At 42.1% G+C, this 17,244-nt stretch overlaps 1 protein-coding gene across 5 annotated transcripts in view; it reads right to left on the bottom strand.

Annotated features, from left to right (window-relative positions):
- Positions 1 to 1,520: 1,520 nt before the first annotated feature.
- Positions 1,521 to 17,244, bottom strand: part of LOC144525157 (hyccin 2) — a 44,626-nt gene continuing 28,902 nt past the window's right edge. For 4 of the 5 annotated variants that reach the window (XM_078261710.1, XM_078261714.1, XM_078261712.1 and 1 more), the window contains exons 6-13: positions 15,957 to 16,037; positions 13,638 to 13,753; positions 10,345 to 10,440; positions 9,433 to 9,549; positions 7,375 to 7,462; positions 7,024 to 7,180; positions 6,117 to 6,290; positions 1,521 to 2,641 (exon numbers count right to left, since the gene is read on the bottom strand). In XM_078261710.1, the coding sequence (XP_078117836.1) occupies positions 1,992 to 2,641; positions 6,117 to 6,290; positions 7,024 to 7,180; positions 7,375 to 7,462; positions 9,433 to 9,549; positions 10,345 to 10,440; positions 13,638 to 13,753; positions 15,957 to 16,037 (1,479 nt within the window). In that variant the 3' untranslated portion in view covers positions 1,521 to 1,991. The remainder of the gene's footprint in view (positions 2,642 to 6,116; positions 6,291 to 7,023; positions 7,181 to 7,374; positions 7,463 to 9,432; positions 9,550 to 10,344; positions 10,441 to 13,637; positions 13,754 to 15,956; positions 16,038 to 17,244) is intronic. The other variant, XM_078261715.1, reaches the window with a different exon arrangement.

Here is a 17,244-nt window from a genome sequence, read left to right as displayed (position 1 = left end):
TCTGGCAAAGACGAGGACGAGACTTGGGTTTGGCTCGCTGGCTGTTTCACGCATCTGAAACAGCAGTGCTTTGCAGGGCACTAAACATGCAGACAAGCACGCCATGTTCAAATCACTCAGCCTGGGCAGGGAGCACTACAGAAGGCTAGCTAGCACTGTGCAGGCAGATGCAGGCATTTAACAGCAGAGAAGATCCAACTCCATGCACATGAGCATAACAAAATTGCACTTCAAAAATTACATAAAAACAAAAAAGATCAGCAGGACATTTTTGGGAATTCAAATAATCAGGTTAATCCTGTGGTTGTTTGATATATGACAGAAAACCTGAAGACAGTTGTGTTCTTGTTTTGCAGCTAGGTTTTGTGCATGGTGTGATTAAACTGAAATGCGAGGCCGAGATATTCAGTCAAAACTCCTCACGTGAACACAGATTTTACAGTGTCATTACAGTTGCAGTGTGAAACCAGTTTGGTCCCCACTATTTACTCCCCCAGTTTAAAACCTAATGGGGTCTTTAAATCCTGCGTCTGATTGGGAGACAGGTGACTGAGTTGCAGGGTGAACACACAATGAGGTAGAACAAAATGTATCATGAGCATCCAATCAGAGTGCAAAGCGTGAGACCATCGTCATGGTGACTGCTGAAAGCGCAGTGACTAATGCAAGCCTCCAGAGGGCAGTATGTCACCGGCTCAGACATGACACCGCACACAAGCCAGAGCCTGACAAACACACTGACAACTGCGTTGGGATGGAAGGACCCATTAAATGGTTTGAACCATAATAACAATCCAATATAAAATACAGTCATTGCCTTTTAGCTTCAGACCCAAAGCTGCACTGTCAACAATGTTTTCATCCAGTTCTTCCACAAGATTCAGCTTCAGATTTGAAGTCACAAGATGAATTCATTCCTCTTGTAGCTGCACAGTACTGATTTCTTTAGATTTGTCCAGTTAAAAGCTTGGGGCAAGACAAACCCTTACCATATTCCAGTTTGGTTTGACAACAATCTTAAAAGTCAGATTTTATAGATCAAATGAGAATATTATAAATTACACAATAAAAGGAAGTCCATGGGCTGAAGACTAGATAATATCTCTTGGATCTGTCCGATTTCTGCCAAATAACAAGTAAAGAACAAATGCTACCTTATTTGGATTGTGATTTAATAAAAAAAACATTTAAAAAGGAATTTTATTCATTTAAAACCATTTATGCCTATTTTAAAAACAGCAATTAACAAGGAAGATAATCAGCTAGAACGATTGCACGTGAGCCCGGGAAATGAAAGCGAAGGAATTAAGAGAAAGAGCAATAATCCCCACTCTTCTCTACATGAGCGACGGTAAGTGTTATTGCTGATTCATTGACTGATTCAGTCAGGAACTCAAAAAATCTGATAGATACATCTCTCATATATATATATATATATATATATATATATGTGATGCTATATATATATATGTGATGCTATATATATATATGTGATGATATATATATATATATATATATATATGTGTCCCCTACAGCTAGCATGGCATCCTTACATGTTTTCTTTCAACACTTCCTTGTTTTGAGGAGTTTCTGCGTGGAATGCTCAGCTTGGTTAGACAGGAGGATGCAGTGACATGCTGGACTGTAGTAACAGCAATGGGCAGTCATCACTTACTACTTTTCTCTGGTTCCATTTTCAGTAAAGCTAAACCCACCAGCAACAACTGCAGGTCACGATTGTAATGGATGTTAAAAGGGTGGAGACACGACTATTTAGCACACACACGCACACACGCACACCAACACATACAGTATAGGTAGACAATTGTCATAATAGGGTTGTAAAGAGTCGCAGAGAAAAACTGCATGAGGATGAGTGTTATGAACAGGTTGTGTGTGTGTGTGTGTGTGTGTGTGTGTGTGTGTGAGAGAGAGAGAGTGTGCGTGCGTGCGTGTGTGTGTGTGTGCGTGCACCATGTCCTGCACTGTATTTAGACCTGTGATATGATCTGCATGTTGAAACTGGGGGAGCGGGACTGCTTGGTGAGAGGAGCTCCAGGAGACAGGAGGTCCTGGGCGTCCTCTGGCCTGATGAGGTGCTCCTCCTTCAGGCTAATGGTGGAGTGGCGGTGGGAGCCGCCTGCTGGAAGCCCTCCTTCCTTGTCAGAGCCTCCTGCCGCCTTCTCTCGCTCATCATTGCCTCCATTCAGGTTGAAATTCATGCAGTCAAAGGACTTGCTGGAGGAGGTGCTGCCAGTCCGCACCAGCATGGGTCCCGCAGGGAAGCTCAGGTGCTTCTTTATGGGGCTCAGCTGGATGGCATCCAATGTGATGCTGGCTGGAGGTGATTGCTGCCTCTGGTGGTGCCTCCTCACAACAGCCTGGTGATCAGTTGACAAATCTGCCCGTTTCTCTGCTTCCCGCTCCCGCTCCCTCTCCCTCTCTTTGTCCCGAGACAGCCGGGCCGTGATGGCTTTCTTGATGCTGCTGCTGCTGCTGTTCAGGCTGCCGCCCCTCGGCCCCACACTGCCGCCCGCCTTGGTACCGCTGGGCTGGCTGCTGTTAGACGCCCCGGAGGAGAAACCCTCGTCTGGGTCGTTGACATTGAAGGAATCTTCCCCGCCGCTCATACCATCTGCATCTGAACGTGAACATACACGAACAGAAAGAACGAAAGCATGATAGACAAACAGAAAAGTAAGCAAGGTCAGACAACGAAGGTAATGTTGACAAAAGTAAGTAAACTTTTAACCCTAAAGTCTTGTGGCGCATATTGATTTAAAAAGGAGAAGAAAATCTTGACACAGCGCTTTCAAAATACTAATAAACCAATTACTATTAATAGTAAAGTGCCAAAATTCTGAATCTAGACAAACATAATCCAGAGAAATAGAAAGGTTTATAGCTGCTGATTCTTGTTAACAGTGATGTAAACAGGCCTGCGACAAACTGATTAATCTGAGCAGTAACATTATTTTTTATAAAGAATGTAGAACAAATTAGACTAAATGAAGAGCCTTCTAGCACACTAAACAAATCATGCTGTTTCTCTAGCTAACTCATTATGCACCAAAGGTTCAATTCAATACGCTGCACAATGACTTTGAGCTTTGCTCATCTCATGCCATTCAGATCGACTAAAATCTAACTTGCTGTTTGTTTTGGAAAAGTTTGAATTCAATAACCTGCCAGATAAGAGAGCAGAGCTTGTCTAGCAACATATGTCATAATCCATATATATATATATATATATATATATATATATATATATATATATATATATATATATATATATATATATATATATATATATATATATAAAAGTCAATTGTTATCAGGTGATAATTTGATGGAACGGGCACAACATTGACATGAAGACATCTAAACAATTAAACATTTAATAATCCATCTATGAACTCCTTTGAAAGCTGAAAGGGAAAAAGATGATAAATTGAGTTAGAAAAAAAAAAAAAGCATGTTATCGACATACAGTATGCAGGGTAAAGCCTGTTAAACAGAAGAGACAGAGGATCAGCCGTCTGTCTTCGTCATGCATCGCTGGGACAAGCAAAATTTGACGACGGGGAACCACAGGCAGCACCAGAAAAGAAATCGAGAAGAAAAGGTCTGGACTGACATGCACATATAACATGAGGAGAAGACGCATGCTCTCCTGCCCCATCCCTCGTTTCTCTTGCAGCAGTAACCCAGCTGTCAGATGGTTGGCCAGCTGAGACGTGAGCCTGTGGAGAGCACCGAGGCGGGTCCATACACCTCATCAGATCAATAGTACTCCAGTTAGAGCTGACAGTCCACAGGCTAAATGGGCCAGTCTGCAAGCCATTACAAGTCAGTCCAATCTCAGATGAAGAGCTAAAAGTTCTTCAAAGCTTTGCAATTAGAGGATCATAGCAGTGTTTTTACATATTTTAGCCTTTTGACTACAATTTGCTTACGTTTGTTTGTGCAACACATTCATATGCTTGCTATTGGTTTCCGGTCATTGCGACAAAAATCTGTCTGCAGAGCCTAAAATGTACTTTAGACGGATAATCCACTATGGTAACGTTTCTTTGCCTTCATTTTTAATATGTTATTTTGTTGTGTGCTAATGCAACTGTGGAGCAGGGACCACTTTAAAAACTCATCCTTGATGGTGCATTCAAGGACACTGTGACATGCAACATTTTAGAACTGACTGTTGAAAATAATTTTGAGGAATTAAAAAACACTAAAATCACATATATGGATCATATGAAAAGGATAATGTAAGTTTTGTAATAACAAAAACAAGGAAGCGCTACTTGGATCTGGCAGCGATGTAACACAAAGAAGGTGCTCCTGATGTAGGCAAACATCATCCACATGTAGGGAAGTGGATTCCCCGAAAACTTGAAGCATGCAGCTTTGTTAAAATATTTAAGTTAAAAAGCCTATATTATCATGGCTACATTATATAAAAAAAAAAATATTTAAAAAAAAATTAAAACATGACGTATATCCACTGTGTTCTTTGTAATGTCTAGCATTAAAAACATGTTTGGCAGCCGAATTAATCAAATCTAAGATCCAAGCATCCTTAACAATTTTAAAACTGTCCCTTTCTTCTCAATGGCAGAACAAAAAATAAAGCGATTAAATATTTCATAATATATAATTAGAGTAGCTAGCTTGGGTCTGCACATTTATTGGAAACCAATGGCTTCCAAGAAGGAAGGGAAATCTATTATATTTTCCCCAGGAGGGATTAATCAAGTACTGATAATCAAAATATGTATGCTATACCATGGAAAATGGTTGCGGAACAAAGTAAATGCAATTTGTAGTTAACGGGATTAAACAGGCAAAGCCATCAGTATGGTCATTTCCAATATCACTGCAATGCAGCCCAAAACTAAAAGGTCATGTGTTAAGATATTTCTTTCTGCAACAGAATGTCCAGTAAATATACACAGACACTGAGCAATCAATCATCTTTTTAAATAATCACAGTTCTCTCCTAACTGGGTGGCAGATTTCTAGCTTATGAAACAACTTTGGAGATTCTTTCACCACAGCTACACAGAGTTAAATCAACGATCATGGAAAGAAGACGGGATGGCCCTCAGACTGTTAAGCCAGGGAATGAGCTAATTTTCAGTCATGACAAAAGAATGTTTCAAGATTTGAAAAAAAAAAAAAAAAATAATAAAAAAATGTAGCAACCACACATGGAAATGGACACACATTCAACAAGACAAAATGGGCCAAATAACTCCCTGGCAGTGAAGTAGCCTTTGCATCTGACAATATTCAGTCTGCTCACTTGGCCTTGTCATTTGAAATGTTAGTGTTCCAGGGTTTTGTGTTTTAGTGGAAATTTTCGAAGCTTGCCGTAGTGTGCGCATGCATGATGAAGGGCTGGTTCCCACTCACTGAGCTGAGGAAAAGAAATGTGGTAGAACACAAAGTTAGCATACAATAAAGCTGCTGGACTAAGAAACAAAATGGAAGGCCTCTTCCTGCAGAATGGCGGCAGCAGATGGTTCGCTGCTGGCCTGAGTGACCGAAAACTTGTGGTGCTGTCAAGCACCGCGAGGGGCACAACAGAAACAGGATGTCTGTTGCGCTGTGCCAGTTTTGTAAAAATTTATGTCTTTTTCTGAACTACATTATTATTTTTAAAACTACCGAAAAAATAAATCTATAAAACCTTTTATCAGACGTGGAGAGTTGAGAAAGGCCAGAGTAAAAGGTCAAGATGCAGGCCGGGCACTGAACATGCTCAGTGAGTGACAAGGGCACCAGTTTAAAGTATGTTGCAGACATGATGAGGAAAAAGAGAGGATATGACATGATGACAGGCCCATGCAAAATGGCCACTAGCCACACTTCCTTCAAACCCAGAATAGGCGACTCTTCCATTCTCAGATGAGACGGAAAATAGGACAATAGGGTCTTATAGGATGAGTTAGTATACTCTGGGGAATTGAAGAGGCAGCCAAAATGGGAACAGCAGTGTTAACCCCTTGAAGTTGAGGAGGGGTAGGAGGAGGAGGGTTGAGGGGATACAGATCGAAAAGGGGCACCTCCTCCTGAGACCCCCTCTGCTCTGAGTGTCCGCCCCTGTCCCATACCCTCAAATGTGATGGGGGGGATGATGCTGCTGCTGCTGCTGCTGTGGTGGCTGTGAGGCCGCCCTTCTCTCTCCTCTTTGGCTGCGGGGTCCCAGGGAGTGTGGTGGTGGCGGGCGAGGCTAGGAGGATTGACGATGAGGCTCAAGTCTGCACCGGTTGAGTAGTCAAAACAATCTGGGAGTCAACACAGACGGGGAAACGTGTTTCTTTAGTGGCAGCAAGCGTCAACCGATTTGGGCCTCATCATGGGCACAGCAGGCCTAACAGCTGTCTGTAAATTCATTTGTAGATTTACAAAATGAACGCAATGTTATTTTGAAAAGGAGCTGCCCCATTAATCACCCATCTAGTGGTGAAAATGGACCATTTTGTCGTGAGTTTCTCTTAAACCGCAAACCATCAATTTAACTGGTGATAGAAAGCACTGCACACACTTGATAGACAAGACAAGCAAAAACGGAGCAATAAGGAGCAGTGAGTGGCACAAGCACTGCGACACAGAGACTATATGACCACAATTACATACAATAACTGACATGAAACACCCTTTGGACGATGCTAATGGTGTGGCTGGTTTACAGAGAAACAGATTTCCTTCTCACTGTTAAGGTCAACCACCAGAAAAGTCATTCTCTCACCAAATAGTTCCCTCTTGCGGTCTTTCACTGATCGGGAAAAAAAAGTTTATAAGTTTACAGCTTGAATCATAACTGATCGTTGGGGCTTTTTCTTGCATAGCAGAACTCTAACCAACCCTAGAGTGCTAAATCAATAACAAGGGCAATAAAAAAAAGAAAAAAAATAGTATTGTAATGGATGTACTGTGCTGTCTGTCTATCTACTGAGATCTCTCCTGATTATCTTTGCTGTGTGCTTCAGCCATGAGCCAGGGCTGCTGCGGTCTTACCCTCTCTCTTCCAGCGGTGGCGTCGTATGGAGGCGGTGGTGATGGCTGAGATAGAAATGCGGCTAATGGTGGGTGTCACCTCCACCTGGAGCACCTTGCGCCCCCGCGGCTCATCGGGAGCCCTCTCTGGCAGCGAGTTCTTCATGGCGTTCCCCAGCTGGAGATGAGACATACACAGATGCAGATCGATAAGCAGTTCAGTGATAAAACCAGGAAGGTATTACAAGATTTGAAGCCTGATTATGACCCTGATTTTGCATCATCATTACTGATTTGAAGTATTGTGCTGAGCCTGAGCTGACATGTGTGAAACATGGATTGACTCCACAGACATGGTGCTGTTGCTCTTACCAAGAGAGGCTGGGAGTAAAGCTCCAGCTGGGCTCTGTACAGAATGTCCTCCAGTGCTTCCTGCCCCATCTCCCACTCCCCATTGTATCTACACATCACAAAACACAAATGCACACACACCGGCATTTAACAACGTCATGTTGTGAGCTTATTTGAGTGCCTGACAAGATACTTTGATGTCTTAGTCACATCCCCGTGAACTAGAATTAGTTATTTAGTAATGCCTGCAGCTTCAGTCAGGGAGGGAATGAGAAATTGTCTTTAACCTGTGCTTCACCTTATTTTCTTACAAAGGTAAAGTGTTTTAAAAGGAAACACATACATCCCTTAATTAAATCACAAAAATGCACGCAGAAGAACTTCACCATGCATATTTGGCAATTATGAAACCGTTAGAATCACTAATTTGTGTAAATGTAATGTGTTCAAATAATGTGCAAATAGTGTGAGTAAATGATGGATGGAAGTGTAGGTATAGGTAAATCTTTGTGTTCATCACCTGGCTCTTTGCTAAAAGAGGATGAGGGATGTCTTTAGCTTTGCATGGGGTGATGTCACAACCCCGTAAAGGGATTAAAGGAACAGAAACAAGAAATAAATACATTACACATTAAAATAAAAAGAAAAGAATTAGAACTGCACGGCTGAGCTCTCTTTGATCTGGTCCTGCACATGAAATAATCACACAGCCAGGGACAAATGTGTTGAGTTTCCTTTAAACTCAAGATGAAAAAGATGGAATGAATGGGCAGGTTAAAACAGACTCTCTGATGTTGTAAAGGCTGGAAAATCGGTCTGAATACATTTCAAACTTGTTAGAAGAAAATCTCTCTCTCTCTCTCTCTCTCTCTCTCTAGCATTAGCAGACATATTAACCCAAATCCCAGAGTGTCCTCAACCAGTGCCAAGGTCCCTCTGCATGTGTGGAGCTGTGAATTCATGTTTATCTGCCCTTCATGTGTAGGTTTTTTTTTCCAGCAGCATGGACTGCTCCAATCTCCCGATTGCTGCTGTGTACCCTCGTTGGGGCAATGAGACAATGCATCCTCCTTCTCTCCCCCCTCTTCTTGCTACACTATCCTGAACAGTGGTGATTCCAGTCACTGTCGTATCAGGGGATGCACCTCGAGGATAAGCTATCATCGTGGAGCCGTAATTAGCTTTGCAACGACTGTCCTCCTCATAGGGCATGAAATCACCTGCTCCCACAATGCACTGCCGATATAATAATACATTAAATATAAAAGTCTGTACAGTGGGGAGCTTCTGTCTTTATCAAATGCTGTTGGAGATTTTCTGCAGTATATCACAGCAAAATAGAAGAGAGACTGCCCTCATTAGTGATGCCCCGCAGAGGCACAATAACAAAATGAGAAACATTGTGATATGTAGCTCATGAAAGATCTCTTGTGCATGATCATATCTGTTAAGGTGAGCAACAAAAACGAGATTATCTTCCTACCAATTACCTGTTATGTAGTGTCCTCAATAATCTTCCAATAAAGATTGGTGATGTGAAAGGCCATGGATGAAAGCCACTTAAAGCAGCTGCTATATTTAGATTTTTTTAATAATAATGTATCAAATGACAATGTGAAAACAATGTGACAATTTGAAAGAGGTCGCTAGAATGATCACCTGAATCTGCAGCCCCCCTCGGCTTTACAGAGATTCATAGTGAGTTTCAGCTCATTGTTTAGCTGTCCAGCTGCTATTTTACAGTGTTGGTTTACTCTCACTGCTCCCATAGCGTCATTTTTGGCTGCCGCAGTCAGCTGTTTTCAGACTGTTTTTGTACAGTAGCTGTTCAGTACCAAACATCAGAAGGACACTGAGAGTGCCTAGCTGGTGAACATAGTGGAAGATTTAGCAGCTAAAGAGACAGATATTACCCGCAGGAGTTGTTAGACCAAAAACAGAGCTAACAAGAGAGTGAATATTGGGCTTGTATTCACCAGGTAGCCACCAACACAACTCCACATAAATTATAATGTTGCTCCGTCACTGCTAGATGTGTAAATGAGCAACTCATTATTGCAGCTATAAAAAGGTACATACATGGCGTGATAAACTGCAGTCAGCATCTGCACCATGAACTCGGGGTCCAACAGAACGCGGTTGCAAGGTTCCCTCCAAAGCTTCTGCTGCTGCCGGGGGAAGCCACATACGCACAGCCTGAGGAGGGAACACACATACAGTCACGAAAGTAAGGTGAGTAAAGTCATACTGCAAAGGGAGGTAGCATAGATCAGATGACCCTGGATGAGAAGAAGAACTAAATCAGTCACCTCCCCAGTAAACGACACAGAAAGTGCAAACATATCAAACAGTTAGCAAGGGGAACACATTTTTAACTACTTACTTCACACTTGTAGAGGTCAGGCAAAAGTTAGACGACGGGGTGTTCAACACATAGAGGCTAAATTCAAACAGTGAGCATTGTTCTCGTGAGCATTGTACTCTGAAGTCTTCACAGTCACAGTTTGCCGTATGTCTAGACTGAGCTTGCTTCAGGCGTTGTCCGTCTGCTCACTCACAGTAGGGAAGTCTTCATATCCTGAACCGTCTGCGCGCTGCGGTGGGACAATCACCGGCCGGCGGCTCCACTACAGAGCCTCATATTGTGAATTCCACATTGATTCTTTCTCCTAACTCCAGGGCATCTCAGTGTACCCCAGACGGACCGACTCAGACAGGCATCCAGCAAGGATGCTTTCATTTGGCCAATCACAGACAACTAAGCCCTAACAAAATGGTACTTATTATGGTATCAAATCCTCCTGCAACCAGGACAGTCCGTATTGAGGTCAGTATATGGCTACATGGTAAAGGTGGTGATTTAATGCTAGATTCAGTAAAGCAAGTAATGGAGGTAAAAGAGGAGAGGGTGGTCACTAACTGGGTACAAAAAGGACAAGGCTGTGGGTTAAAGACACACAAAAAGGCATGCTTTTCACACGTTTTCCTCACCGTGAGCTCATTCTGCATACTGACTGATAGGAAGATAGGGGCATGTACACCACAGCGGAGTTGTAGCAGAGCATGAGGAAACACAGCACTTCAAACCTGCAACCAGAAAACAATACATCAAGCACAGTAATACAGACTCTCAGTAGGTTCTAATTAACTCAGTTATTGCGCAACACCAAGAATGATATCATATACAAATTTTGAAAACTGATTTCAGCTAAACCTAAACCATGTCCATTTTTGTTTAACATTCTATCCACTAATTTCTGACACTGAACTGTAAAATAGTCTGTTAAGCAAACTGCTTGCCTAACCAGTTTTGTTCATTGTGAACTACTGTATGTAGATGCACAGCCTATTATACTGCACTAATCACCCTTACACTCTCAACACACACACACACACACACACACACACACACACACACACACACACACACACACAGTGTCAGTTGTGTAGAATCCGGCCAAATGCAGTGTGTGAAGACGTTATTGGTATAATAATTGCCAATAAGGCAGTAATTAGTACTGGAATTGACATCAGAATTATATCTGACATATTGCAATCTTTGGATACGATTCAACGGTTAATAAAAAAGGGTGCCTTTTTAAAACTAATAATAAGCCATTTCTGTTTAAATGTAATGTGAATTACTAGCTCAGGTCTCATTTTCACTTGACGCAGCAGGTTGCATGGAGCTGTCCAGACTCTACCTGCTGTAGCAGAACTGCAATAACAGATGTTTGAAATTGTAAAGCCAAAGCCCAAATAAATAACATTTGAGTTAAAGTGATTTGTGATCACCTGGGGCCTCATGTATAAACGTTGCGTAAGCACAAAAAGCTTGCGTACGCTGGTTTTCACGGACACTTTGTGATGTATAAAAAAATGAACTTGACGTGAGAATGTGCAGCCCGTCACGCAAACTGTTGAGCAGTCGTGAGAATGTGCGGGCCGTCCGCAAAGACTTGCCTGGCTCTGTAACGTGGCGAATTCTAACTGAAAAGTGCCGAAAATCACCAAACATCACAAAATAAAGTTTCCACTTACTGGCATATACGTCTGTGATGTTGTCTATGAAAAAACATAATTTTATCCGCCAATACTCCATAAAAGTTTGATAATTTATGTCAATAATGTTTCACATCTTTCACACTACTAACTGTTTAATTTGCAGGCTCCTTAACCTCTGTTAAACATGAGGATGGGAAATTAATGAAAAATCCACTTAGAAAATACTTTCAGTCATCCTCTGTATTTCCCATAGATGAAATATCTACTCACTGTGCAACAAAAAGATCGGCACAGAAAATGAAATGGCGCCTGTGATTCTGTAGTTGCTGAGGATCAGACATCCATGGCGCACAGGAGGTGGGACGCACGGATCCATCTCCCCAGGAACAAACGCTGTGTTGGGTGGGCAAACTCATGTGATGCGTAATTGATCCGTGGATGATTTGTAGGTTATGTAAGCGAACAAGGTGTACCCGGTCCACCAAACACTGGGCCGTCTTGATTCTGCACATATTTTTGTTGCTGTAGTCCTATTTACCATTTCATTATTTTCATCCATTTTTTCACCTGCCGCGGAGACGCTGGCCTCACTAACCTCTCCTCTCCTGAGTTGGGTCTCCCTCGCGCTGGACACGTAGAACATCAATGGCATTACGTCAGTGAGTTCAAACTGCTTATTGTGTGTAATTTGGACTGACACTGAAGTGCATGTTTGGTAACTGGTGTGGCGCTGCTACTATTCTCTTGATTTCCAGTTTGAAATCTTTTTTAATTTCTGCCATGGTTCGGTGCATTCACCGACCAGTCACCATTTGCCACTCTGGGCATTTTCTTTTATTGCTTATCCAAGATGACAAAACTACAAACAGAAAAAGATTTTTTTCGCCCCCCACCCCAGTGATCAGCACCTCAACCTCACAGTCGGTGAAGTTTTTTTTTCCGTCTGCAGAGGTATTACCTGTTGTGATTGGACAAAGAATGACGTCAGAGGCGCATTTATAGTAATTTCCATATATTTATGGGAGGACGGTGTGAGTGGCTCGTTCCCGTGCGCTCAATTTCACGTGGATTGTGATGTATAAAGGAAAGGTGCGCAGGACCTGGCGTACGCCCGGTTTTATACATGTGAATATTTCTGTGCGTAGGTACTTTTCAAGTTTTGGCCGTACGTCATCTTCTGGTATGAAAGCGGCGCAGTTTTTTATACATGAGGCCCCAGGACACCTTTGACTGACTGCAGATACTCGACAACAGTAACTTGTGTAGAGATCAATTGGGACCGAAGCAGCGTTTGTATGGCATCATAGATAATACTGGTATGGTGAAAGGGTAAATGATGGTATTGAAATGATAGTAAAACAAAAATCAGATATCTGTGAAAATATCAATATTGTGCATCTCTATTTGGTGCATGTGTGTTTCAGAGTGTGTGTGAGATGGAAGACAACCAGGAGGAGGACATCGAGTGTAAGGGCCATAATTGACTCTGTGCGCAGGGGGAGGTAAATGGCCTGGTTGTATATCATTAGTCGGAGTGAGCCGGCACCTCTCAGGAGCTCCGGGCTTTCTTCTCATAAACGCCATCTCAGGCCCAGGCACACAAATGGGTTTCCAGATATGCTATGAGGCATGGCCCTGCTGAAATCCATTCACCATATTTATGACGCTCTATGTTCATCACACTGAGGGCCACGCTGCTCTGGACAATGCGCAGGATGACCAGTGTTATCTGTGCTGCTCTTACACATCTGAAGTATCAGAGCCGATTATGTTTCTGTCTCTGCGCATGGGTCACTGAAACATACAGCAGACCATTTTCTGGCAGGACTCCAGCACGCTTCATTACTATGCTAAGATTATCATTCATCCATAGCAGCAGAGAAATTGGGAGAGCCAAAAAAGCTTTCAGGCCTGCTGAGTCTGGCCAGAGGAGGCTGATTTAGAGTCAAGGGTTCTGCTCTGATCATCTTAAAAGGTCTTTTTCACCTTATGGGGAAGGATGAGATGTGAGTTGAAAGAAACATAAAATATATAAATAAATACAAGAGAATGATGACAGTCTGGTGGTGTCACCTGTGTTCACTGAGGCTGAACGGCCTACAGCGCTGCCACTTCTCTGTATCCAAAATGCAACAAAAGGTTTCGCCCGCTGGTAAGTCATTCAGTCTGGTAGACTTGGCACAATGTCTCTAAACTGCTGCAATTTAATCTCTTTTGTGACGTTGCTGCGTCTCAGATTATTCCCCCTCTGTTAACAGCTGGTGGAGTCGAAGAGGTACCTGTTCTGAGCTGTGAAGGTCTCTCTCTGTGGGTGGAGGCCGCTGTACACCACTCTGATCAGGTCATGTTGACAGAGGGCCCCCTCTGTCAGTGCCATGGACCCCAGGCTAGAAGGCTACACACACACACACACACACACAAAAGAAAAACAAATTAAACACTTGTCCACTATGGTGGATCTTACAACATGCTAAGTAAATTGGCAGTGATGATGTTGCGATTGTAGCAGGGCGCACACAAGCTGCTGTGCCCTTCAAGCTGTTGATTGACAAACCGGGCTGTGCTCTGATGGAAAACTGCTGCGATAGTGGTCAGATTTTACAACTGGACTTCTGCCAAACTCTCACCTCTGACTGGTTTAACTGACAGCACCTCATTTCTTTGTTATCGGTTTACAAATTTGGGATTTGCTGATTGTAGAACTTCTCTACTAAAAGGATATGTTTTGCAATTTTCCCTGTATCTGCTACAAAGTCCTTCATGCAACATTAGGCTCGGACGTTCTGCGCCCTACATTCTTTTAACTACTTAATCCACGTTTCTATTTGAGTCTCTCCACTTTCTTAAAAGGCGTCTGCACACATAAACTGACAGGTCAGGGTTTCCTGCAGTATTTTACAGTGGAAGTGAGTCACCTCACCTGACATGATAAAAGGTAATTCACTGAAATAAAACATTAACCATGTCAGGGTGCTATTTCACACATCACATGAGATACCTTTAATGAGTCAGGCACTCGTTTAGGCCGCCATCTACTGACTAAACAGATCATGAGACGAGATCGCTATGGCTTACTACCTCTGCTAAACAATTTCCTGTTTTTTTATTGTAAAGCCTGCCACTTTTTGCTTCTGTAGATCTTTTTGATTTGTTATTATATTTCATAATTATTGGCAAAAGGAATGTAGAGTATACTGTACTTGTACCTTTTGTCACGTTCCTAGCAAATATGGTTGGTATGGCAATAAGCAAATTCATGTTAAATCTTCTCTTTCTTTCATAGAAAGAGGAAGTGGCTCAGTTAATGACTGAAAAAGTGATTTATGTCCAACTGAGAATATGTCACAGGGCCACTTTATTCTGATGGCGAGCAGAGCAATAGTCACCCCGAAATTTAATTGATATTCGGTCCTAAGTATCTTGGGCGATCCTGAGCAGAGAAGCATGGGAGCATGGATTAAAAGAGAGACTGGAGTGTATGCTAATGCTGGAGGCCTGTGATGTGTGGAGCTGTACTACAGCCTAGGAAGCTTGTTGTGAGTCATGCACACACGAAACCCCCCCCCCCCCAATCCCACCTCCATGCTTTCTTCATTCTCACAGCATGGAGGGAAGAGCCTCTCAAGCCTGCAATTACAGTGATAAATCGCCCTCAGCACACGCTGTAGTCTCATCAACACTCACTAACACACTAGCACCCACTGAGTGCCATCATACTGTATGAAAATATCCTGTACATATTTTGCTCTGCTTTGAGTAGCAGAAAAAAAAGCTGGACGACAAGACACACTGCTTCTTTCTGCCCTTAGTAAATGTTCCTAGGTCAGCATGTCCTGTTAAACAAACACCTTCCTAATGAATTCCAGCTCAACACAATAGGCAATAGTGTGCCCTGTTTTAGCAGTCAGGTCAGAAAGTTGGGGGCGTTGCACAAACCAGGACAGAGTGAGTGACTGAAAACCAAAGTTAAGTCTTTTTTTTTTTTTTTTTTTTTTTAGAAACAGAAAAGTTTGAGTATAAGTGCAAACAATTATGGATTTATTCCTGGATAGTCCTTGACGGCCAGCCCAAACTTTTTACGCTAGATGTTTTCATTAGACAGAAAAAGAGAGAGAGACTTCAGGTGTTAGAATGCTCAAAACAAAATGGCAACACTCTAAGACAAGGTGAAAAGCCAGCACAATGAGTGGGACAATCTTTCCTCAAAGACCTTCATAGTGAAGCGTTGTACACACAAAAAGTGACAGAGGTAACTGTGTGAAAAGGGCCCCCAGTTCTGATGTCAGACGCATACTGACACCTTAAAACACACAGATGGATAAGCCCTGGGAGGTGAGGTTAATGAAAATTGACCTCCTGTAGCACCACTAAGGAGGCGTCATCTTCCAAACAGCCACTTAAATAAGTCTCTATAACGATCCAATAGTCAGTGGGAAGGAGGCAAAGACAGAGAGAAAAAGACAGAAGCAGCAAAAGAGGGGGAGAAAGATGAAAAAGGCAGGAATAGTGAAAGTAAATAGTAGAGTACACTGAGAAGAGAGGTGTGGTAGAAAAAAAAACTTCAAAATATTGATTGATAGTACAGACAGGAGCCCCACCTCATGATATATCGATGGCTTGGACAGAGATGGGATTGTGAAGGAGAGGAGCTTGCTGTTGCCATCTTTGTCCACGATCTCCTGCAAAACCAAAGAGAGGGAGGAAGACACAGAAAGGCTGCGTCATTTACATATTATCCAAATGTGCCGGTAAACTGAAATTCCTGTATCGCAGGACAAGGCATCTAGATTATTCTATCAAGAAATTACTGGTTGTATCATTGATTCAATGTCATTTCGATTATGCATGTTCTGCTTGGTACTGTGGATTATCAGTTAAACTAAAAAACAGACTGCAAGTGATGCAAAATAATGTTATCCGCTACCTGTTAAATATACCCCATAATATTTATGGAATAGAGTAGCCAATATTTTTTAATTAGAGTAGACTGATTATTTTATGTGATTTATGATTCTCTGATTATAGAATGCTTATAAACCTTGAATGATCTGTATTATATGTTATTGTCTTTGACCTGAAATAGGTCTTCATTATGTGTTGCATGTTTTAACACCAAGGACCATGTTGGAAATAAGTGTTTACACTTTAACATGCTATCCTTTGGCTTATGTTGTTTGTCAAATCCAAAATAAATCAAATCAAAATACAGTGAGAGTTCGTAAATGTCTGATTTGCATTCAGATTTCTACCTGCATAACCCTAACCCAGTTAAGCCCTTCTCTGTGGACCGGGGGAAAGCATTTAGCAGCATACGGTTAATAACTAATGTACAGTGGTCCAGTGATCCACTGTCCCTCACGCTGTTGAGCTGGTGGAAGACCGTCCTGCTGGTACGTGTTACGGACTCTGACAGATTAAATGCCACTGCTAGCACCCTCACCACTCATTTCCAATTTGACACTGTGATACATAACACAAAGATGAATGCATCCCTGAAAATGATGCCATTTCTAAAAGTTATACCTGATTATGTCTGCCAGTCACAACTGCAGTCAAATCGATAATGAAGTACATTCACAGAGATATGGAGTTGAGCATTTTTCATTTGGCAGAAAGCACTTGTTTTTAGCTGTAAACCAATTATGTGCAGCTGAGGGGGATTCAAGTGGTGTGTAAGAGTTATCAAAGCAATTGTTTTTTTTACTCCATGTGAGCATAGTAGGCATTAACTGATTGAGAGACAGAAATAATCTTGTTTTCTTTGAATGTATCCTCGGTTTGATCTTTATAATCTACGGTAGATGTGGAAGGTGGGGGAGTTTAAGTTATATCATTAAATATTATTCATTATTTCATATTAATGTTTAATAGGTTTGTTTGTTTATG

The sequence above is a fragment of the Sander vitreus genome, chromosome 11 (genome assembly GCF_031162955.1).
Source record: "Sander vitreus isolate 19-12246 chromosome 11, sanVit1, whole genome shotgun sequence".
Lineage (NCBI taxonomy): Eukaryota > Metazoa > Chordata > Actinopteri > Perciformes > Percidae > Sander > Sander vitreus.
Note: the sequence above shows the minus strand (reverse complement) of the source record. Positions and strands in the feature narration are given on the sequence as shown.